Source organism: Strongylocentrotus purpuratus, unplaced genomic scaffold (genome assembly GCF_000002235.5).
Source record: "Strongylocentrotus purpuratus isolate Spur 01 unplaced genomic scaffold, Spur_5.0 spur5_scaffold_17, whole genome shotgun sequence".
Lineage (NCBI taxonomy): Eukaryota > Metazoa > Echinodermata > Echinoidea > Camarodonta > Strongylocentrotidae > Strongylocentrotus > Strongylocentrotus purpuratus.
Genome location: NW_022145602.1, coordinates 25,491,471 through 25,515,524, shown reverse-complemented (window position 1 = coordinate 25,515,524; position 24,054 = coordinate 25,491,471). Strand labels below are relative to the sequence as shown.

Below are 24,054 nucleotides of genomic sequence, written 5' to 3'. Positions count from 1 at the left end.
TTGATTGAATGAGCAAAATTACATGTTGAATGACGATCTACGCATTCATTCGATTTCGCACGAAATTGAATAAACTCTGGCAATGTTAACTTGGTTACTAATTTAGAAAGTTGGAAGTGAAACCTATATAAAATTATTTATGCTAATGTAAGGAAAAGAAGTCCCATCTTTTACGTGTTTACACATACAGATGCATATTGAATATTATTTGTTCTTCAATTTAAAGAACTCAAACATTTAATGCCGTTATGGTATATGTGGTTTTGCCAGATTGAGAGAGAAGTAGAGAGGGGGCGGGGAGGGTGCTAGCAGGTAAACAACATTCAGTAGATCAATGCAACATTTAATATCGGTCTTATTTTGGCGTTGTCGATATTTGTTTAGAACTTCCATTTGCCTTTTTGACCTCTACCCTGCCTGTATACTGATCAGGTCCGCTGACGAGCCGAAACAAAACTTTATTTTGAAATTGAGTGACTATTACATACCGGATTCCATTTTTCTTGTGCATTCATTGATTATGTTAATAATTGGAATTAATTACTCCATCTTCTTTAGTCACGTCAAAATTGACGGGATTGCACACTAAGCCATAAACCACGGGTATTTCCAATCCCTTTTTTCTTCTTAAGTTCAAGTGTCATGAAGCCCATATTAAGATTAAATAATATTCAGCATTCTAAATCAGTATAGTAAAACGCCTCAACAGGTTTCTAGCATCTGAAAACATCAGAAAAGTGTTCTCATCATCTGTAAGGCTGCTTTTAAAGGAATATCTCCAAGGACAACTCAGCACTGTCATATGATTTATTTGTCGCCACGATTCGTCGACCATTTCACAATTGCAATTATTTTAATTTGGCGTCATACTAATGATTAAATTCGAAGCTGTTGAACATTGTAATCAAGTTCTTCCAAATGTCATTTGTAAGCTTGACCTGGACCATGCCAGAATAAAGATTATGGCCGTCGATGAGTTTAATGCCCACTTCACTTAATCTTTAATCCATTAAATGTTCTATAATTAGATAGATTTGTTAAACAAACCTTGGTTAAGAGCGGATATGCATTGTTTTACCTCAATCTGTAGCGGCCGTTAGCACTTTTATGTATACGCGTGTGTGTGTGTTTATGCGCATGCGTGTTGGTGAATGTACCTCGCAGTATGTCACCTAGTTTTCACCGAACTTGCTATTTAATAATATAAATGTATATATGTATATACAGTGCGTCCCAGAAAAAAACGAAACCAAGAATTATCGATGTTTTATCATAACTCGATCACAATTATAATTAATAAATGACACACATTTGTAAAGTTTAGATCCTCCTCTTTCATTTGATGCAAATCATGTGAAGCATATCCTACGAATGAGTGATTAAAACAAATTAAAGAGAGGGTAACAAAAAGTCAATTGGCGGGGGGTATCTGCATTTCAAGGAGAAGATTTATTTCGGAAAAGTTCATTTTCTGCCCTTTCATATGACGCCTCAATAAGGAAAAATGAACCAGGAAAAACAAAGTTCTGTTTGTTTAAAGTAATGCTTGCATTTCCATAAATTGAGGCTTAACTGTGTTTCGTTGACGATCACCCATGCACAAAGAAGACGAAAGACTTGATGCATGGCCGATCGTCTACGAAACGGAGTTAAATCTTTTGTCAACTTTGTTTGTTGCAACGGCTGGCAGCCATTGGAAACGAATTTTGGGTACCTTTTAAACAGTCCAAACCTTCCCAAAAGATTAGCATAAGGATATAAGTCTTACTAAAACCCTCACTGAAGTCTATTATTTGTAGGTTGTTTATTCATCTCCCCACTATATTAGTTATAGTAATAATACAAGGAAACCATGTTATGTTCAATTATTGCTGAAAGCGAGTGACAATTTTATCTTGTGATAATCAGTATTGTCGTTACGTATGTAGGGTGGTGACATGATAAATTGTTCACATGAAATAAAAGTCGTAAGAAATCATTTCTGCTAATGAACGGATTTATTGTATATCATTCTCTGTAGATTGACATCTAGATATCACTAAGTGACAGTTTTCCTTCTTTTACATAATGACATGTACTTTGTGGTATATGAAGTGCAAGTCTGAGTATAAATATATCGTACACCGGTGTAACGAACACAATGGCAAACATCGAAAGATAAACCATTTTCTTAATTTTCAAGTCCATTTAGATCTTACATGCTCTGAAATAAAATGTTATATATATCCTATCATCATCATCCTTGACGATTTTCCATTATTATCATTGTAGTATTAGTCATATTATTATCAAAATCATTATCATCATAATTATCATTATCATTATCAATATTATTATTATTGTTAATCCAATTATCATTACTTTTATCTTTTCCCTTTTATTTTGGATGGAGGGGGGGGGGGGGTATTATCATTATTGTTACTCTGATTGTTAGAATTCCTGTGTCTCCCTGATTATCCCCTTTAAGATTGTATATTTACTCATTCATTAACGTACTATGTTTCATGTCCTACGCCATTATACAAAGGAGGACTATGAGACGTAAGCCTATTGTGATAGTTATTATTGTACAGTGCGTCCCAGAAAAAAACGAAACCGAGAATGATCGATGTTTTATTATAACTAAATCACGATTAAGATTAATAAACGCCACATATATGTAAAGCTTAGAACCGCATCATGCACTTGATGCAACTCATGTGATGCATATTTCACGCTAGAGTGATTAAAAACAATTTGAAGAGAGGGTACCAACAAGTCATTTGACGAGCGGTATCTGAATTTCAAAGAGAAAATTACATTTCTACACAGTCCATTATCTGCCCTTTCATATGACACCCTAATCAGGAAATATGAGCCATGAATATAGTATTGCTTGTCAAATACCGCCCGCCAAATTATTTTTTGTTACCCTCTCTACACATTTTTTTCGAAGAATGCGTAGAATATGCTTGATATGAGTTGCTTCGAATAAAAGAAGAAGACCTAAGCTTTACAAATATGTGGCATTTATTAATTATAATTGTGATTGAGTTATGGTAAAACATCGATAATTCTGGGTTTCGCTTTTTCTGGGACGCACTGTATTATCATCAATGTTATAATCATTATTAATACCATCACCATTATCCTTATTGCCACATGTATCGCCATTTTTATATGATGTATGCATACATTGACATTTTGCGAGTCATGCCAACAAAGTCATGGGTACTTTGTACACAAATGACTTCTAATAGGTTCTGTGTATGTATATATATCACGTTCATACATATATAACGTCTTGAATTTTATAATAATTTGTCACCTTATTCAATATTTTTATACTGTTTTTTTCCTTCTTCAAGTTTGATTGAGTTTAATTTACATACATTTCCACAAAGGGAATACAAGGAGCTAACGAGGTGTGGTACTCATTTATAAAGTTATCACCCTTACGACTTTAACCGTACCTTTTATTAAGCATGTACAAAATATATATTCGTCCTGATTGATGTTTCTTGAGAACATGACATAGTAAAGCTTTTAACTAAACGTATTCAACAAAACGTTCATTTAACTGTTACATCTTTTATTCTTGAGTTACGGAAACCAAAGAAACAAAAACGAAAAACATCAAATTTCAAGGGGTGCAAAAAATAAATTTAGTCGTTTCTTTTTAGTGAAAAATACACATATGCCTAGCCAAAGGAATTTCTGTGAAATGGATTGGAAGTTGACCAATTGTTTTGTTTTGTTTTTCATTAAGGCAATCTCATTTGGTATTGATGGATTCCTTGATATTAAATCCATCAATTAACTAAATATTGTACAACTTTATATTAACCTGGACATGTTTTTAGAAAGAAAATAAATTATCATTATGAGGAAATACGTTCTTTATCTTGATGTATACATCTCCTATCTACTATACAGAGAGCAAAAATGGTTTAACCTCATCTTAAAATTATCTCAATAATACAAATAGGATACAAGAGCGATAGCGGTCTTCTTCATATTCTTACTTGAACAATCATGACATAAATCAACATATACGTTTATAACTTTTATTGAGTGCAACATAACAAGATATTCAGTGGATTCAGTTGTGGATCCAAGACAACAACGAATGCATTATAAAAAAGAAGAGGGGATAAATGGTATGCCATTTTCATATATTGAATGTACATGTAAATAAGTAAGGAATGGGGAATGACTGCGTGAAATAACTTCTAACATTTGAGGGAAATATTAATCAAAATTTATAACAACTAAACAACACCATAGAACAACAGCATAAGTATAAAAGAAGGTCAATAAAAGAGAGTGGAGTTTTCCTAAATAAAGTGCACACCGAATCTAAAACTGGTAGTAATTTATTCAAATTGGTTTTTCGTAGACTTCATAGCTTCGAATGGGATCTCCATTTTCTTTGAGATATGGTTCGACATAGAGTGACTGGTCACCTCCAATGTACTTGGCATAACCGTCAGGGACGTCAGGAAGAGGTCCTCTGGATCCCTTCTCATCTTGAAGTGTGTCTTTCGATGATGTTGCTAAATCATAGCCACGGCTGTAGATTATAAAATAAAATTAAAACAAATATTATATTCAGATAACATTTAATTTACTATTCAGATTTCAATTGAATCGTTAAATTATGGGAAGTATAAGTGCGCTGTTAATTATTAAAAAAAAAAAAAATTCTTGGATGAACTTTCATATTATTTAAGCCCCTCGAAAGTGTTGGGAGCCCAACAAACTTGATGGAAATTTTGTATTTAAATTGTATCATAATGTGAAAGAGGATGTAATTTAAAACATTTGAAAATGTTTGAATTTAAATACAATTATGAAAGAATATCAAATTACGTATTTTTTCATCAATATTTGTCTTTGAACGCAATTTTAGGGGAAAATCTTTGCAGAAGTGCGTCTCAAATGACACCCTCTTTCACATTAAGACACAATTTAAGTGAAATTTTTGGCGAATTTGGGACTCCCAACACTATAAGAAGGAGATGTTAGGTTGCATTTCATGAACATTATCTTTCTTTTCAATGATTTAATAATTTTTCCGACTAACACTTCTGTTGGTTCAGCTACTTTTAAAAGATATATCTATACAATAACACAGACACAAATTACCTGAATATGTCAACATCTTTTCCAAGTTTTATCTAAGTTAGTAAGGATTTTTTTCCGGAGTTTATTAGACATGTTATTCTGTCATATTGTTTTCCATTCTAAGATTATACCTAAAGTGTATCAACAACCACGAAACCACCTCTTTCCTTGATTTCGAGGAAACGCTTTCCCAAGTACTTGTAGTTTTACACATTATGAACGCGAGCGGCGGGGTTTCAACCTCCTTCAATTAGTCCCAGTAAATTGAGTTAATTGGAATTGAGTAATTGATGTTAAAAGGGTAAACTCCTGGAATCAACTGAGAGTTGATTTTCATCATGAAAAATGTTTTGCGTAAGGAGAAAATACACTGAAAATATAATAACAAGTTATTGTACAGATCTAGACATTATAGAGTATCGAGGTTGTGAAATCATACAAATCTTTTTTTTTTTTAATTTCTTCATTTTCCAAAAGAGCATCAAAAATAATGTCCGAATGTCGAAAACTAATTGAATATATTAGGTATTGGCTGAGATATGACCCGATGAATAAATAAATGGTTTATGGGAACTCAGTGTTATAGTGCTCTGGTTCCTAATGTTATGAACCAGAGCACTACACACTGAGTTCCCATAGGACATTTTTTTTTCTTCAGATGGTCATATCTCAGCCAATGCTAAATATATCCAATTGGTTTTAGCCATTCGGACATTATTTGTGATGCGTTTTCAGAAAATGGAGAAAAAATGAGAAATTCTAATAATATTTTTTTAACGACGTCACTCTTCACCACTCTATACGATTATTATAACAAACATTTACTTACTTTCTCATGAAGATAACAAACGCAGCCATACACATCAAAACAAGGATGAATAAGATGACAGCTGTAACCAGAAGACCGGTGATAAAGTAATCCCTTCCCTTTTGCTCACTACTAGAATATGCAATGCGCTCTGGAAATGTAGGTTTTCCTCCTGTAGATATAAATAATTTGGTTGTAAGCAAACACCAATTATCATGAGATATATTTGTATTAAATTTCAGTAATTGAAGTTGGATGCATATTTTTCTTAGTACTCTAATATGTGTTTGTATTTGTATTTGTATTTTTGTTTTGTTTTTAATTTGTATTTTCCTTTAAACTTGTAATTGTATTTGTACTTGTACATGTATGTGTATTTTTATCATTTCATTTGCATGTGCATCATTTACATTTGTATTTTTATTTGTATTCTTCTTCATATTTGTATTCGCCTTCGTAAATGTTTTTATCTTTGTATATATATATATATATATATATATATCATTAATATATGAGTAATTATATTCTTTATTCTATTTGTATTTCTTTTCCTTAGATATTCGTTACAAAACAAACAGCTAATTTCTGTACATGATTACAGCAGCCCCGTAAAATATGTTAAACAAAATAAAAAGATAAAAAGATAAATGATCATAACAAAAAGTTTTGCATGGAAGAAATACCTGGAAAAAATAAGTAGGAAGGTAAATAATAAGCAATAATAATACAATCCCAAATTAGTAAATTGATGCAATATTATTTCTGATTTGCAAAGAGATGAGCTTAATTTGTAAAGCAGTATCCTTTTTTCCCTTTACATTTTGTTTTTCTTTCCCATCTTATGTCTAAAATGATTTAGCTTTTGTTATTCATCACCGTGTTTTGCTCGGTCTTTCAACAGAAAAAAATATCATGCAACATAAGAGCTAGTGTAAACTCTCCCGAATTTTGTGGCGGCAGAGATGGTTTCTCTTATATTACTTTTATTTACATGTAAAAGGACCAGTTTACATTCATTATTTTAAATATTTTAGTATGCAACATATTAAGATGATTATCATTTACAGCATAACTATTATAACATATAACACAAGATCGTTATCATAGTCTGGTACCACACACTATGAACATGACGGACAAAGAAATAGGACAAAATATACAGTTCCTCATTCTACCCTCAACAAATGCTGTGGTAGGCAAAGGAACATCCCTTCACTGCCATTGTGTCAGAAATGCGTAGAACAGATGGCACATGCATATTCGCCTGTTCTACATATGTTTACATCATAGCAGTAAAAAGATGTTCCTTTGTCTACAACAGCAATTGTTGAAGTTAGAATGAGGAACTGCATATTTCGTCCTCTTTCTTTGTCTGTTATGTTCATAGTGACATTATCCCCGTATATCAGACATTTCTAAGTGCATAATAACCTCCGGTTGGTGGACAATCAGTAGAGCACTGGACAGAATTCCCTCGCCACAAGCCATCTGTGTGACATTCCCAAGCGAACCAATCAGAGTCGTCGTTACATGTGATGTTGACTTGGTCACCAATCTTGTAGCGAGGCTTAACATTTTCAACGAATGAGACGACGGGGATGATTGGTGGATTGCATTCTGCAAATGAATTATTTAAACATTACAACAAACTCATTCACTGGATAAGGGTATATTTGTACACAAACAGACAATTGGAGAATATTCAAAATCAATGGCTTCTTCGAAGACTCTTCAATGAATACATCACAATAATCATTCAAGGAAGCCTCTTTCGAGCGCTTGTAGTTGCCTAAAAAAGTGCAAATCTTTGATGATTGAAAATGGAACTATGTTTCGATCGTAAACGTAGTTACCTTGATCACGCACGGTACAAACTGTCCAATACACACACACACACTCTCAAAGAGATCATAAGATTTTTGAAGGGCGCTCACAATCTTTTGTTGATCACATTACCTCTTATCCTCGTATCATTTTTAGAAAATCGACGTTATTACAAATAAATAATGATCGAGTCTTCGTCTTGCAATTTGTAATGTCCCAGTAATTGTCAAGCACCTATACAGTGTGAGTCAAACGACAGTTTACACCTAGAAAATTGATAATTATTTAAAAAAATCATCTATGAACAATAAACGATTATACATTTTATAAAAGAGTGTTTTATCCCAGATATTTGATATCAATTTTATGTGGTATGTGTTCACGCTTTGATGAGCAGGAGGCATTGTTTGCGAGAGTGCAAACATCGATTTGCGCCAAAGTTGCTTGTGTTATGTTTGAATTTAAAAAAAAAATGGGATTTGGGTATTAATTCGGTCTTTGCAGATCCAAATAACAACCCTAACAAAATTAATCATGACATACATATCAAACATCGGATATCAAATAACAACGAACATTTGTGCGTGTGTGTGTGTGTGTGTGTGTGACTTTTCCTCTGCAAAAAGCATATGTAATACATTTCATTCAATTCAATCTCTCACTCCGCTAATCCCAAAATAATACATGCTGTAGGCATCACTTAGTTTGGCGCAATTCGATTTTTACACCCTCGCAAACAATGCCTCATTTTTTATCCAAGCGTAAACACATACCACACAAACGTGATACCAAATGATTTGGGATAAAACACTCTTTCATAAGATGTATAATAATTACTATTCGTAGATGATTTTTAAAATAATTAGCAATTTTCTAGGTGTAACATTTTGTTTGACTCACACGGTATGTACATGGTCGAAAATAGGCGAATGTGCATCAATGTGTTCAAAGGACGTTTGTAGAGGGATGGGATTCGATCCCTCAACCCTTCGACTGATAGTTAATTGAATGAAGCCCTATACCACGACACATATACATTTTTATTACACGAACTGACTTTACAACAGGCAGCTTTTTAAAACGTATGTTTTGCATACCTTTGGGAGGGTCAGGGCAAACTATGTTTTGGCCTATCCATATTCCATCGTCACATGACACGTCGAACCAATCAGAACCAACGTTACATGTCACGTTCATCCTGTCACCGTTTTTGTATGAGAGACGAAGATTCTGAATGGTTGAATCAATAGGCACTGCTGGTGCACTGCAGGAGGCATGCGATGGAGGAACTGTGGAGAGAATAATTGCAAACAATATTATGGAGGCCACGAGAGGTGCTGTACTATAAATGGGAAGCGTTGGTTCATATTTTAGGAAATCGTTAGGATATTTAAATTTGTGACGTTCTTAAAATAATTAATGTGTGAAATAAACATAAAAGTATTGAAAAGGTGATTTGAACCTCTCTCAGAAATACCTGTACGACTTTGCTCAGTAAATACAAGTTTATTACTCATACAGAACAAACAGTCTTCAAAATATTTACATAAGATATTGTCATTGTAATGGCAATTTAAGCGTTTTTAAGTTTGGGACAGCAACACATAAAAGGAAAACAATATTTATATTTAAAAAAATGCTTTAAATCCACAAATGCTACTAATCACGGTTAAAAATATTCGTCCTTGTCATATGTTAAGGACAATGGAATAAAATTGATAGGTGGTAAGATTTTTTGTTGAAGAAAGTTTGTAGGTTTAGGTGTAAAAAGGGAAATCAGATTTTGGAAATCGAAGAGATGGAAAGAGAAAAAAAAGAAAGAAATTCATTCCATGGACCTATTCTGATGTTAAAATATTAGGGGTTCATTTTGGGGAAAATGAACAAAACCTAATAAATCTTAATTGGAAACCCAAAATATCAAAGATTGAAAATAAAGTACGTCTATGGAAAGCAAGGCGCTTAACATTTTCTGGTAAAATAACTATAATCAAATCATTTCTTGTTTCTCAAATTATATACAATGCTCACATGATTTCCATGCTAGAAATGTAATGAAATTCATTGACTCTTTACTGTATACATGTTTGTGGAATGGAAAAAAAACACAAAATAAAAAGAAAAGTGGTTTGTATGAGTTACTGGATATTGCATTACTTCTCCCACGAAAACTCAAAGTGGAAAAAGATAATTGATGGTTTCTTTAAAAAAAAGTTGGCAATTTACAATATGTGTTCAATAGTAAATGTACAAAAGATGATATGAAGTTTTGTTTAAAGAATATAAAAATGCCCCAATATTACAATAATATGGTATATACTTGATTTGAATTTAAAGAGATAGTAGAATGTAAGACGCCAATTGATTTACAATGTACTAATGTTAGAAGTGAAAACATATGGTTTAACTCAAATACAAGAGATCATAACAAAAATGTATTATTTATTTTTAAAATGGTTCGATGTAGGCCTTTTGAAAATTATTGATGTAGAAAACTCTAGATTTATGTCTTTGAGAGAAATTGAAGAAAGATTTGAGAAAAAACATGCTACTTTGTTTCAAGAATATTATATCATAGTACATGTAATTCCCAAAGTGTGGAAACAAAATATGTTTAGACAGGTAGATGTATAAAATGCGACACGAGAAGAAAATGAAGGTGTCATGAAAAATGTTTTAATGAATGTTAACACTAAACGAAAGTCGAAGTTTTTTTTACTCTACGTTGTATATTCATTCAATTGTTAGACCTCCAATATAAGAGAAATGGGAAGAAATGTTAAATAGTACAGAAAAAATTGACTGGAAAGTCATATGGTCATTTAATTTACAAGCTATGAAAGAAAACAAAATATCAGAATTCAATTTTAAGTTATTACGCAACGTATTACCAAATAGGTATAATTTATTCAAATGGAAATTGTGTAACAATCCCTTATGTTTATATGATAATCAGTTACACGACAATCTCCATTTATTTGTAAAATGCAAGCCCACAAGATTTTTTTTGTTAAAATTTGGAGACATAATTCGAAAACTTTACAATGTTAATTTTTCTTTTGACAAGTTCGTTTTAATTGAAGGTTATAACTTGAAAAAAAAAATTTTAACAGTTTAAATTGTCTTATCATATATGCAAAATACGCAGTTTATTTAACATTTATGCAAGCAGAAAATCACAAACTCATGTTTCATGAATTCTCTATTCTTTGTATTTGAAAAAGACTTATCCACAATCGATTAAAGATCGAAAGGAACTGTAAAACAAAAAAGCTATGCATTTTTTAAAACACTGTTATTCAAGAAAACGAAACATGTTTTATTTGAACTATGTTAAGATGCTACGATATTATTTCAATCGATTGTGTATGATTGTTTGATTTGTGCAAATGCATATATATTTTTTCAATAAATTAATTTTACAAAAAAAAAAAATGTACTTTGTATTTTTGTTTAACAAAATATCAGGTTCTCTGGAAAAATACGTTATTCTAGATATCAGTGATTATTGTAACGGATTGAGCGCAAGATGTGCGTTCATCTCAGTGCGTGTTTATATTACTTTTATATTTATATTTTTATACTTCTCCGGGCCCCATTTATGCCATGGTTATGGAACTGGTAGTGGTGATGATAATGAAGAAGAACATGATGATGATGACGATGATGATGGTGGAAACAAGGGAGTATAAGAAAGAAAATATTTCAGATACAATACCCAAAATATATTTACTTACATGGACCTGGTATTATCGGCAATGTCGGTGCTGCACAGGATATATCAGGGCCATCCCATAATCCACTTGCCTGACACCGTAAAGTGAACTGATCACTGTTCGTGTCACATGTCACTGTCACTCTGTCATCGTAATTATAGTTCAATTGATAACTCTCAATCTCGGAATATCTCGGAATATGAGGTGCACTGCAAAGTGGTGGAGCTGTCATATTCATAGCATTTGGGGGAAAGAAGAAGAAAAGTTCAAAACTGAAACCACTGAAACCTCAAATTAAAACATCACATTATACAGACACCTCATTCAGGAAGAATGAGCAAGGGATAACAATGTTCTGTTTGTTTAAAGTAGTGCTTGCATTTTCATAATGTTATTAAATGGTCTCGTTTTCACTGGCTGTGTGCCGTAGCAACAAACGGAATTAACAAAAGACTTAACTCCGTTTTGTTGACAATCAGTCGTAGACGAAAGTCTTGATGCATGGCTGATTGTCAACGAAACGGAGTTAAGTCTTTTGTCAATTCTGCTTGTTGTTACGGCAGGCAGTCAGTGAAAACGAATTCGTTTGATAAAAATATGGAAATGCAAGCACTGCTTTAAACAAACACAACTTTGTCATTAATTGCTCATTTTTCCTGATTGAGGTTTCATATGAAAGGACAGAAACTCAGCCTTCTATAAATGTGATTTTCTCTTTGAAATTCAGATACCGTCCGCCAAACGACTTTTTGGCTTCCTCTCTTTAAAATAATTGTACTCACTCATGCGTGGAATATGCGTCATATGAGTTGCATCAAATGAAACAGGAGGTCTAAGCTTTCCAGCTATGTGTCATTGATTAATTATAAATGTGGCTAAGTTATGATAAAACATCGATAATTCTCGGTTTCTTTTTTTCTGGGACGCAATGTAAATAATTACAGTGCTTATATAGCGCTTAACACTTACTTTGTCTGAAGTCTCTAAGCGCTCTACAATAATGCAGCATAATTACCCTGGCTTTAGCAGTGCAGCTGTTACGCGCGCTGCGTTTCAAGGAATAAATTCCTACCAGTGTACAGCATTGCGCAATATAAATCTACAATTATTATAATTAGTTTATTAATTAATGTATAACGTTGGGGAGCGGGGTAAAGGTTCGTAATTCCGAATATCTATAGACTAATTCCGAATACACTAACTTGCAATTTCCAGCCTTGGTGGCACTTTTAATATTGTGTGTTACTCCAAGGTTTTAAATTGCGAGGATTTGTTATTTTCAAAGATTTTTCGTCTGACGGCTCACAATTTTGATAGACGCTAACGTGCTATTTTGTTGAAGTTTTGCAATTCCCAATATGAAATAAGATTCATAATTATAAACATAAAAGAAGTTTCGTTCATCTCAACGTACATAATTCTAAAATGATTTAGTTATGTATATGGATGATGAAAATGACAATTCTATCTATCTATTCAACTGTTGGAAATAAAAACTATCTCTAATTTTTTAAATTATGATTCATATACATAACTAATTAATTTTTTGGTGAAGGTAAACCAAGCACATTACCATACTAGTCAGATAAAAACCAAATATCTTACGTTTGGCTGGTTCTCGACAAGACATTTCTGGTCCACTCCACGTTCCACTGTTGTTACAATGAAGGGTAAAACGATCGTTGCTTGCATCACAAGTTACAATCACGTCATCACCTGAGTTGTAGGTTATTCGGTAGAATGCAATGGTAGAATGTCTGGGAATAACAGGAGCACTGCATTGAGATGGAGCTGCTTGGAAAATATAACATAACATCATTGGAAAGTGAGGTTCAATGCAACAAGGAAATCACGTATGTAGCATAAGAACATAAATAAATAATCAGGTAGTAGTAAAAACAGCAGCAGTAATAAAACGAAAACAATAATATACAACTGTATAGAAATGTGAGATAATTAAACACTTAACACATCTCTGAAGCACCTTACATATATCATTACCCTTATCATTAGATTTTGAGCATTATTTCTAGCTCCTCAGCATGTATTCTTATCAATTATTCACAATGACAATATAATATTTCAATGAAATCACAGTCTGTCCCAGGTAAAATGATAGATTTTCTTTTTTTCCCCCGAGAATTAAGTATACAAAATTTATCAATAATTAGACAAGGACAATGATACAATTTGATTTGATTTTGATTTGATTTATTGGTTTCTGTATCTTTTTTCTTTTTTTCATCATACATTTTCATTAACATAATATGGCTTAATACAATATTTCAAGTGTATATAATTGTATACAGATAATAAACGATATTAAACAAATATATTGAATTTAAACAAATATATTGAATTTAAACAAATATATTGAATGCATAATTAACATACATTAGATGCAGGAGGGCTACATAAATAAGCAAAGTAGCTTGACGTGCCGGCAGCCCTCAACTTAGATACAACAATACAAATAAAAATAAAAAAGAGTGACTTGCAGAAAAGAAAGGGAAAGAGGAGAGAAGGAGGAAGAGAAGGAGCGTTGGTAATAATACAATAAATCTCATACATCTGTTGATTGAATGCAGGTTCATTCATGAATGGAAAGACGATGCTAGGTCACAATTACATGACTATGTAGATTGTGTAGTTATAACAAAATAAACAGACATCAAGAATAATGTGTTAGGTTCCCAAACATATTAAAACAAATGTCGTTTTGAGTATGGTAAAATTTTAATTATAAAAGTTTAATTTTCCATCCCTCTGGTACACGTCAATGTCCAGGTACATGCGAACGGACAAGTCGTATGTCTAAAATTTGCAAGAAGGCCACAACATTACATTTTTAATAGGGTGAAAATGTTATTTTGTTATAGATACATCAGGCATTTGGGGCGATTTTATTTGTGTTGGTCAAACTTTTTTTTAAATTGTAAACTCTCACAATTGGCACAGCACCTGTCAGTGTTCCCTGGATCTAATTTCAGATTCATTCTATTTATCCCCACCATCATGACCATTGATTTGGGGCTTGTCTAATGAGAAAAGCGGTCCAATTCGGAGGGGAGGGGTAAGTGAATGCAATCAAATCAAAATCGAAAGTCTTACATTGTGGAGGTCTAGGACAGGACACCACCTGACCTGTCCATTGACCATTCGTGCGACACTGAAGGGTAAACTGAGCATTGCTGCTGTCACATGCAACAGTAATACTGACACCGTAGTCATAATTCAGTTGCAGGTTTTGAATGGTTGCATATCGTGAAACGTAAGGGGCACTGCACTTCTCCGGAGCTGTACAGAAAATCAAATAAAGATGATAGTTGGTACATCAAACATTTATCTACTTGAAATGTTATTGTATTATATTTCCGGACGTAACCAGGAGAAATTAAGAATAATGTTGTTGAGTGATAACATAAAACAATGAAGTGGTTGGATGCTTTCTTCTTTTGACAACAACCACTAACAACGCCAAGTGTCAGGTTCCTTATTCACGTATGCGCGTAGGATCAATGGGGTTATATATGTTCTTTGATATTTAAAGGTTTTGGACAATAGATAGGTGGGTAGAGAAATGAATAAGACTTAATATATAATTAAATAATAAATAAAGCTAACCTTCGATCGGCTGTGTGCAAGAAAGGACACTACCCGCCCAAAACCCATCTGAGTTGCACTGAAGAGTAAACGACCTGTCTGTATTGCTGTCACAGGTGATTGTTACACTCTCACCGATGCTGTAGACCAAACGAACGTTTACAGCTGATGCATACTTTGGGATGTATGGACTAGTGCATCGTATAGGGGCTGTGAATGGAAATACAATACGTATGTTTATTAAAATAATTAATAGTTTAGACAGAGAAAGTAATGATCAATATCTAGAGTTTAAAGTAGGAGCTGATGTGTTGATAAAATAATATACACGCTCTAATTATGAATAATGTCGAACAGTTTTACGACCAATATTGCAGTGACCAAACTCTTACCCTACTAAAACTTCCCAACTTGAACTATTTATACCGATCTCCATCTGATGCTTCGGCTAGACATAACCTTAATGTTAATCACAGGTCTCAATCGATCCGACGGTTCTAGGACACCTACCCCCTTGACATCCCCCGGATAACCAACCCGCAGTCACCTACCCCCCGGGGTAGTCGTCCTAGAGGGTGGTTGCCCTAGGGGGTAGTTGTCCTAAGGGGTAGTTGTCAGGGGGAAGTTGTCGGGGGAGTAGTTGTCCGGGGGTAGTTGTCCAGGGTGATAGTCGTCCTAGGGGGTGGTTGACTGGGGTTGTTATCCGGGGGTGGATGTCTAAGGGTAAGGTGTCCGGATACGCTATTTTACATTCTGATAATAAACCCTGATTAAAATGTTACCTGATCATATGTCGGGTCTCCAGTTGCGTGCCCATTCATTTACTTTGTTAATGTTGTAGTACATTCGCAATTACATTGCTATTGGTCAAACTGTGCTTTAAATTTGAACTCTTACAATTTGCACATTAACTGGCAGTTTTCTCTGGATCTAATTTCAGAATTCTTCTAACTCCCTTCACCATCATGACCATTGATATTGGGCTCGTATAGTGCGAAAGCCAGTCGAAAATAGGGAGGGGGGGGGGGGGTGTTCAGACGAAAACAATGAATCAAATAAATTTACAATTTAATTTTTTTTACCTGGGGTAGGTACGGGACAAGAAACTTCCTGACCAGTCCATCGACCTTTCGTGTCACACTGAAGGTTAAACCGAGCACTGCTATTGTCACATGCCACAGTAATGCTGTCACCATACTCATAATTCAGTTGCAGGTTTTTAATAGTTGCATATCTTGGAACGTAAGGGGCACTGCACTTTTCCGGAACTGTAAAGAAAATCAAGTAAAGATGATAGTTGATACAGCAAACATTTATTTACTTGAAATGGTATTTGAGTATATCTCTGGACGTAAACGGGAAAAACAAAGTATAATGTTGTTGAGTGTAAACAGAAAACACTAAAGTGGTTGGATGCTATATTCTTTTGACTACAACCATGAACAACAACAACTGTACAGTAAATTATAAACGTGTGTGCGTTGAGGCTAAGGTATTATTTACACGTTTTCGAACATTGATAGCTGGGTAGCTAAATGAATAATAAATGATGAATAATTGAATAATAAGAATAACTAACCTTCTATCGGCTGTGAGCAAGAAAGGACAGTTCCCGTCCAAAACCCATCTGAGTTGCACTGAAGGGTAAACGACCTGTCTGTATTGCTGTCACAGGTGACTGTTACCCTCTCATCGATGCTGTAGACCAAACGAACGTTTACAGCTGATGCATACTTTGGGATATATGGACTAGTGCATCGTGTAGGGGCTGTGAATGGAAATGCAATACGAATGTTTCTTATTATTTCATTAGTAGTTTAGACAGAGAAAGTTATGATTAATATCTACAGTTAATACTGGAAGCTGATTCTGATTTTATCCATAATTTACATCCTACAATTATGAATAATGTCTAACAGTTGTACGACCAATACCACAAGAATCAAACTCTTACCCTACTGGACCTCTTAACTTGAACTATTAATACCTTTCTCTAATAATACTTCGTCTCGACATAGCCTTAGTTATAATAAACAAATTCGATATTTCCGACATTTTCATGATAAGCCCAGTTCAAAATGTTACCTGATAATAACTCGGGTCTACAGTAACGTGCCAAGCCAGTTTCTCTGTTAATGTCCTAGCATTTTGGGCAATTATATTGTCGTTTGTTAAACCCTTTTTTGAAATGTGAACTCTAATAATTTGCACATTCACTTTTTCCTAGATCTAATATGAAGATTAAAAATATCGTCCTCCATCATCATGGCCATTGATTTAGGACTTGTTTATTTTGAAAGCTAGTCGAATGGTGGGGGGGGGGGGGGGGGTAAGTTATAGACAGAAACTATGAATAAATCGAATCAAAAAAAAAAGTCTTACCTTGGGTAGGTACGGGACAAGAAACTTCCTGTCCACTCCATCGACCTTTCGTGTCACACCGAAGGTTAAACTGAGCACTGCTATTGTCACATGCCACAGTAATACTGTCACCATAGTCATAATTCAGTTGCAGGTTTTGAATAGTTGCATAACTTGGAACATAAGGGGCACTGCACTTCTCCGGAACTGTAAAGAATATCAGGTGAAGATGATAAATCGTACAACAAACATCTATCTACTTGAAATGTTATTTGAGTATATCTCTGGACGTAAACAGGAGAAATAAAGAATAATGTTAATGAGTTATAACAGAAAACACTGAATTGGTTGGATGCTATATTTTGTTGACCACATCCACCAACAAAACCAATTGTTATGTAAATTGCGAAAGCCAGTCGATTTTTTTTTTTTTTTTTATTGATTTTTTTATTATTATTATTATTATTATTTTTTTTTTTTATTTTTTATTTTTTATTTTTTTATTATTTTTTTTTTTTTTGGGGGGGGGGGGGAGTTTTAGACAAAAACAATTAATCAAATAGAATCAAATAAAAATAATTTTTTTTAAAAGTCTTACCTGGGGTAGGTGCAGGACAAGAAACCTCCTGGCCACTCCATTGACCTTTCGTGTCACACCGAAGGTTAAACTGAGCAGTGCTGCTGTCACATGTTACAATAATACTGTCATCATAGTCATAATTCAGTTGCAGGCCTTGAATCGATGCATATCTTGGAACGTAAGGGGCACTGCACTTATCCGGAGCTGTTCAGAAAATTAAGTGGAGATGATAGTTGGTACAACAAACATCTATCTACTTGAAATGTTATTTGAGTATATCTGTGGACGTAAACAGGAAAATAAAGTATTATGTTGTTGGAAGATAACACAGACAACATTAAGTGGGTGGATGCTATCTTTTTTGAAAACCACAACCACGAAAGACAACAAATGTACCGTTAATTAAATACGTGTGAGCGTTGGGGCTTAAGTATTATTTACAAGTTTTTGACCATTGATAGCTGGGTAAATGAATAATGATTAATGAATAAATGATTAATGAATAAAGCTAACCTTCTAACGGCGGTGGGCAAGACTGGACACCACCCGTCCAAAACCCATCTGATTTGCACTGAAGTGTAAACGACCTGTCTGTATTGCTGTCACAGGTGATTGTTACACTCTCATCGATGCTGTAAACCAAACGTATGTTTTCAGCTGATGCATACTTTGGGATATATGGACTAGTGCATCGTGTAGGGGCTGTGAAAGGAAATTCAATACATATGTTTAATAATATAGCATTAGTAGTTTAGACAGAGAAAGTAATGATCAATATCTAAAGTTTAAACTAGGAGCTGATGTATTGATACCATGATGTTAATGCTACAATTATGGATAATGGCGAACAGTTGTACGACCAATAGCGCAGCAATGAAGCTCTTACCTTACTGGACCTCCTAACTTGAACAATTAATAGCTATCTTTTTATAATGTTTTGCGTAGACATAGTCTTCGTTATAATCACAACTGTTGTTTTTATCCTACATTTCGATGATAAGCCAACATCTAAATGTTACCTGCTAATAAGTCAATTACAATTACAGTTTGCACAGTAATGGGCACTTTTCCCTGAATCTAATATTAAGATTTAATATATCTTCCTCCATAATCATGAACATTAATTTGGGGATCGTATTTGACGGAAGCCAGTTGAAATTTTCCTGTCAGAGGGATAGGTTTCAGATACCAATGCACTGCTGTTATCTTGTTCACCTCTTTATAAACCTCAATTAATAAGGCAGCATATATATTCATATATTTCAGTCGTTGTCAATGTTTTTGATCTAAAGTAATCGAAATTTTGAAAACTAGTAAACTTGACTTTTATAGGTGTTCTATTTTTGGTCCCGTATATATTTATCTTCTGTGACAATAATGGATGCATGTATGTTTTAAATACCTGAGACGGGTGGCGGGCACGACTGCATTGGTCCACTCCATAGCCCAGTGGTTTCACACAGAAGACTAAACGGTTGAATGCTGGTATTGTCACATCGGAATGTCACACTGTCTCCAAGGTTATAATTCGGACTGAGGGTTTCGAGCGTTGAGTATCTCGGGACTGAAGGAGCATTACAGTTCGTCGGAAGAGCTAGAGTTAAGGGAAACAATTTTAAGTTACTTGCTTCACATCTGTACGAAATGTCTACAATTACTATGTTATGTCTGAACCCTCAGTGTGGTGGATTGTGTAAACCAAACTAAACGAAAACAATATGTTTTACTTTCACCAAATTGTGAATGCGTCTCACGTAATGAAGTGCAACAAGAACATATATACGGACTAAAGAACAAACGAACCAATCACGTATGCAACACATTCAGCAATACCATTTGGAAAAAAAGTGCTCATCAGCATTAATACTAGCATTGCGAGTTCATAGTTTTTTGGCAGCTAGGGATTCATTCGGGTAATTAAGTTGGACTCCGTTCAGAACGTTTCGTAATGGGACGAACATATTCACGCCCCGTACAACCTGACGCAGTGTTAGGGATTTCGATGCATTGTTTAGATTCAAATCTTAATAGAAGCAAAGTAATCCTAAACCGGGTACGGATTTGAATATTAGCTTACCCGTCGATTCAGGGCAGGATACAATAGGTCCACTCCAAAGTCCTTTGTTATGACACTGAAGGTTGAAGGTATCCGAACTGGCATTGCACGTCACAGTAATTTTGGCCCCAAAGTTGTAGTTGAGACGAGGATTTGTAACATGTGCGTGTGCGGGAATGTATGGGGCACTGCAAGGAATGGAACCTGTAAAGAAGGTCATAATAAATTATTTTAAATAGATTTTCTTTCGTTATTTCTTAACAAGAAAAATACTTGTACATTGCAATTTGAGATTTATTAATACCTCACGCATTATTATGCAGTGACAAATTAATTGTTAAGAGTAATGAAACTTCGAAGTTTAAGGATCATGGAAAATACTTCGACGTTATTTTAATTTTTCTTCTTTTTGATTTAATTCAACATGCATCCCTTGAAAAGGGTTTAATGTGTCTTGATTATAGACGGTAATTGATATCAGCAATTGTCTTCTGTCCGTTCTTGCGGGGGAGGGGGCATGTGAGGAAAGAAAATTCCAGTAAAATACATCACCTAGTTTGTAGTACATCACTGTTTGCTTGGGTCTTATGTGTTTATTCGGAAGAGATATTATCTGCTGTGTCAAAGTTAGTAAGCACAGCTAGATACTAGGGTCATAGTAATTGTGGTGGTAAGGTAATGTTATCATGAATCTGATTCACAAACCAAATTATAGACAAATGTTCGGGATATGCTGATTTATATCAACATCATTCTGCCATACATATATATTTTAGGTCCGAGAGCCAAATTGGCCACTATTGGTTGCGAAATGTCAAGTGTTCCTCGTGCCAATATAAAATACATGAGCCAAAACCTTGTTTCCTAATAATTTAAAATTGCTTAACTTTCCCTCTCGTTTCACTAAAAGAGCTCACATAGTCTGTGGTATCTGACATTATTTGAATGTGAAGAAAAAACATATATTAAACGCGTGCCTTTCTCCAAAAAGGACAGCTCACGACGAAACTGATATCTAAGAGGTCTGAATACTGATCAGGTCCGCTGACGAGCTGCACACCCGCATCACTTGTATTGTATTATATATTCCAAGTCCCTTTATAGCTTTGCAGAAGAGAACAAAATGCGTCGGGGTACTTTTCTTAGTTCAAAAGGAAATATGATCTTTAAAATTGTTTTGGAGAGCAACACATTTAATCATAATTAATGTTTAATTCACTGATTATACAGTTCCATCTGGTTATTCTTGGGCACTAATCGAGGGTATTTGTTACTCCATTTGTATATACATTTTTTCTCTTAATTTTCCTGGAAATTCAAAAATGAAAATACATTTTATCAAACACCTGCTTTGTTCTATAACATCTTAAAGTTGTTTTACAATGTTTCCAATTGACGGACGATAGCAGTCATTTAAGGTATATTGCGATAACATTATGCAGAGTCTTTCCTTTAAGAATTGAACTTTAATTATTTATCAATCTATTCAAAGATTGTTAACCACAAATTGCCATTGGTTAATTCTGACTTGTACACCACCTAAATATGTATGAGGTCCGTGCAAACAAAGTGTATACATCAACACGTGATCTATTATCGGCACTGCGTATAGCTGAATGCGTAGTGCCATTGTAGAAAAAAAAGAGAAGTGACGATTTTTTTTTTCTTTGAATGATAACAGTTTACTTTGATAAAAATGACTGGCTAACAACGGAAATAAATTATTTTGCCTGAAACCTATTATTGTTATTTTGTTCTTTTATCTCCCCTATATGATATAAAATATGATATGATAAAAATATATGATATAAAATATATGATAACCAATTTAGATAATTATTATGTACAAGAAATGCAGTCTTGGTGAATTGCATTCTTTGAAAGCTAGCAGGTGAACAATATTATCGAGTAGACCAACGTAACATTTAATGTTGGTCTTATATTGGCGTTGTCCATTTTTTTAAAGTGCCATTTGCCTGTTTGACCTCTACCCAGCCTGTGTACTGATCAGGTCCGCGTACGAGCCGTAAACACACTTTATGTCCGTGTTAACTTTTGAATTATATTAAACATTGGAGTAAATTCATTTGTCCCCCTCATTATATTAATGTTCGAAATTTACGAGATTACGAGCTAAGGTACAAAACAAACTCATTTCAAATCAACGTTTTTTTCAGATTGGGGCAGTAGAACAACGATCTGGCTTCTCTTCCATCTAGCCCATATCAACATTGAATAATATTCAGAATTTAAGTTTTATATAATAGGCTTCTAGCTTCTGAAAACATGATATATGAAGTGATGTTATAAGCTGCAAAGCAAACCTTAGTGAATGCCTTTGCTGTCATATTGTTGGTATGGCTTCTTGTTCAATGTAGAGCCCCTTGATTCCAGCCCTCACAATCAAAGGATGATTTAGTGGTCTAACCACCTCCAAAACACTCCACGTAAACTATTCCCCAGCCCAATGGAGTCCCTTGTATCCAGTTCCAACTTGGCCTTCTTAGCTAAGCCTCAACCGCCTAAGGACAGGTTACTTACGATGCAGTATTGCCATGGTCAATCATCTCACAATCGGAAGTGTTAAACATTTGGAGTAATATTAATCATAACGTGTGAAGTCGGTGACTTATGGGATCAGATTATTTCTACTGCCACTTGTAAGCTTGACCTGGACCCAGCCTGAATACCGATCAGGTCCGTAGACGAGCTTAATGCCCGCTTCACTTGGTACTTTATTTGATTAAATGTGCTATTATCATTGTCGACAGCGTAAAAGTGCCATTGTAGAAAAAAGAGAAGTGACTAATTTTTTTCCATGAATGATAACAGTTTACTTTGATAAAAATGACTGGCTAACAACGGAAATAAATTACTTTGCCTGAAACCTATTATTGTTATTTTGTTCTTTTATCTCCCCTATATGATATAAAAATATGATATGATAAAAAATATATGATAACCAATTTAAATAATTATTATGTACAAGAAATGCAGTCTCTGATATCTTAGGTATATATTTCATTCAAATCGATTATAGGGTATTCTTAAACTCAACCTCACAGAAGGCAAAGACGGATCAAACTATTGATGTGCGCCTGTTACATATTATCTGAACGTATTTAGGGTAGTTGCATACGAAATCGCTGACAGGAAATAAAATTCATATACAAACATGTTATGCTAATGTAAGTAATTTATTTTCATACCATTCTCTGTAGAATCATAACACAATATTATATTACAACATTTGCGTTGTAGCATATAAAGTGCAAGTCTGAGTATAGATTATAATATATAGGTTTAACGAATAAAAATCCGAACATCATTAGATAAACCACTTTCTTATTAAATGTTCTTAGTCCTCTTTAATTCTTCTTATTCGTATTATTATTATTATTTGTATTATTAGTATTATTATTTGTATTACTATTATTATAATTGTTTTTATAATGCTCATTAACATTAGTAAAAGTGTGTATTATTATAATTTATCATTATTGTTATAATTAATATCATCATTGTTTTCATGATTTTTATATATCCTGTTTTCTCCTGTTTATGATTAATGAACCTTTTATAAACAAACTGCGTTATATTTTATACACCGTTAAACAAATGAGGAGATTGTGAGCTACGGTTGTTTATCATTTTTATTATCACTATTGTTATTATAATTACCATCGTCATTAACAGTGTTAGTACCATTTTCATAATTATCATTACTTTTGTTACTATAACTATCATCATCATTAACATTATTATTTTAATTATCATCATTATTATCACTATCCTTGTCAGCACCTTCATCGTAATTGTTATAGATGTATGCATGCATTTATATTTAACGAGTCAGAATAAAAAATCCAAGGTAGTTTTGTACACAAATTATTTCCTATCGGTTCCGGATATATATACATATGTCATATTTAATTCATTGAACATATGTCACTTACTTATAATAGCATTTCTTTTTTCAAACTTAATAATCGGGACAGCG

General features: G+C 33.8%; 1 protein-coding gene across 1 annotated transcript; it reads right to left on the bottom strand.

Annotated features, from left to right (window-relative positions):
- Positions 1 to 3,620: 3,620 nt before the first annotated feature.
- On the bottom strand, positions 3,621 to 22,611 carry LOC100893829 (sushi, von Willebrand factor type A, EGF and pentraxin domain-containing protein 1-like). The gene is made up of 16 exons (XM_030988327.1): positions 22,596 to 22,611; positions 20,076 to 20,258; positions 19,401 to 19,592; positions 18,512 to 18,700; positions 18,017 to 18,202; positions 17,440 to 17,625; positions 16,637 to 16,825; positions 16,140 to 16,325; positions 15,079 to 15,267; positions 14,566 to 14,751; positions 13,060 to 13,245; positions 11,476 to 11,679; positions 8,836 to 9,027; positions 7,346 to 7,531; positions 5,936 to 6,086; positions 3,621 to 4,552 (listed from the first exon to the last, which is right to left on the bottom strand). Exons 1-16 carry the CDS (start codon positions 22,609 to 22,611, stop codon positions 4,360 to 4,362), a joined length of 2,814 nt encoding a protein of 937 aa, XP_030844187.1. The 3' UTR covers positions 3,621 to 4,359.
- Positions 22,612 to 24,054: the final 1,443 nt, after the last annotated feature.

Coding starts and splice junctions, on each gene's coding strand:
- LOC100893829 (XM_030988327.1), bottom strand. Junction 15,268..16,139: donor TTGTCCCGTACCTACCCCAG/GTAAAAAAAATT, acceptor TTCCATTCACAG/CCCCTATACGATGCACTAGT. Junction 9,028..11,475: donor GCCGATAATACCAGGTCCAT/GTAAGTAAATAT, acceptor TTCTCTCCACAG/TTCCTCCATCGCATGCCTCC.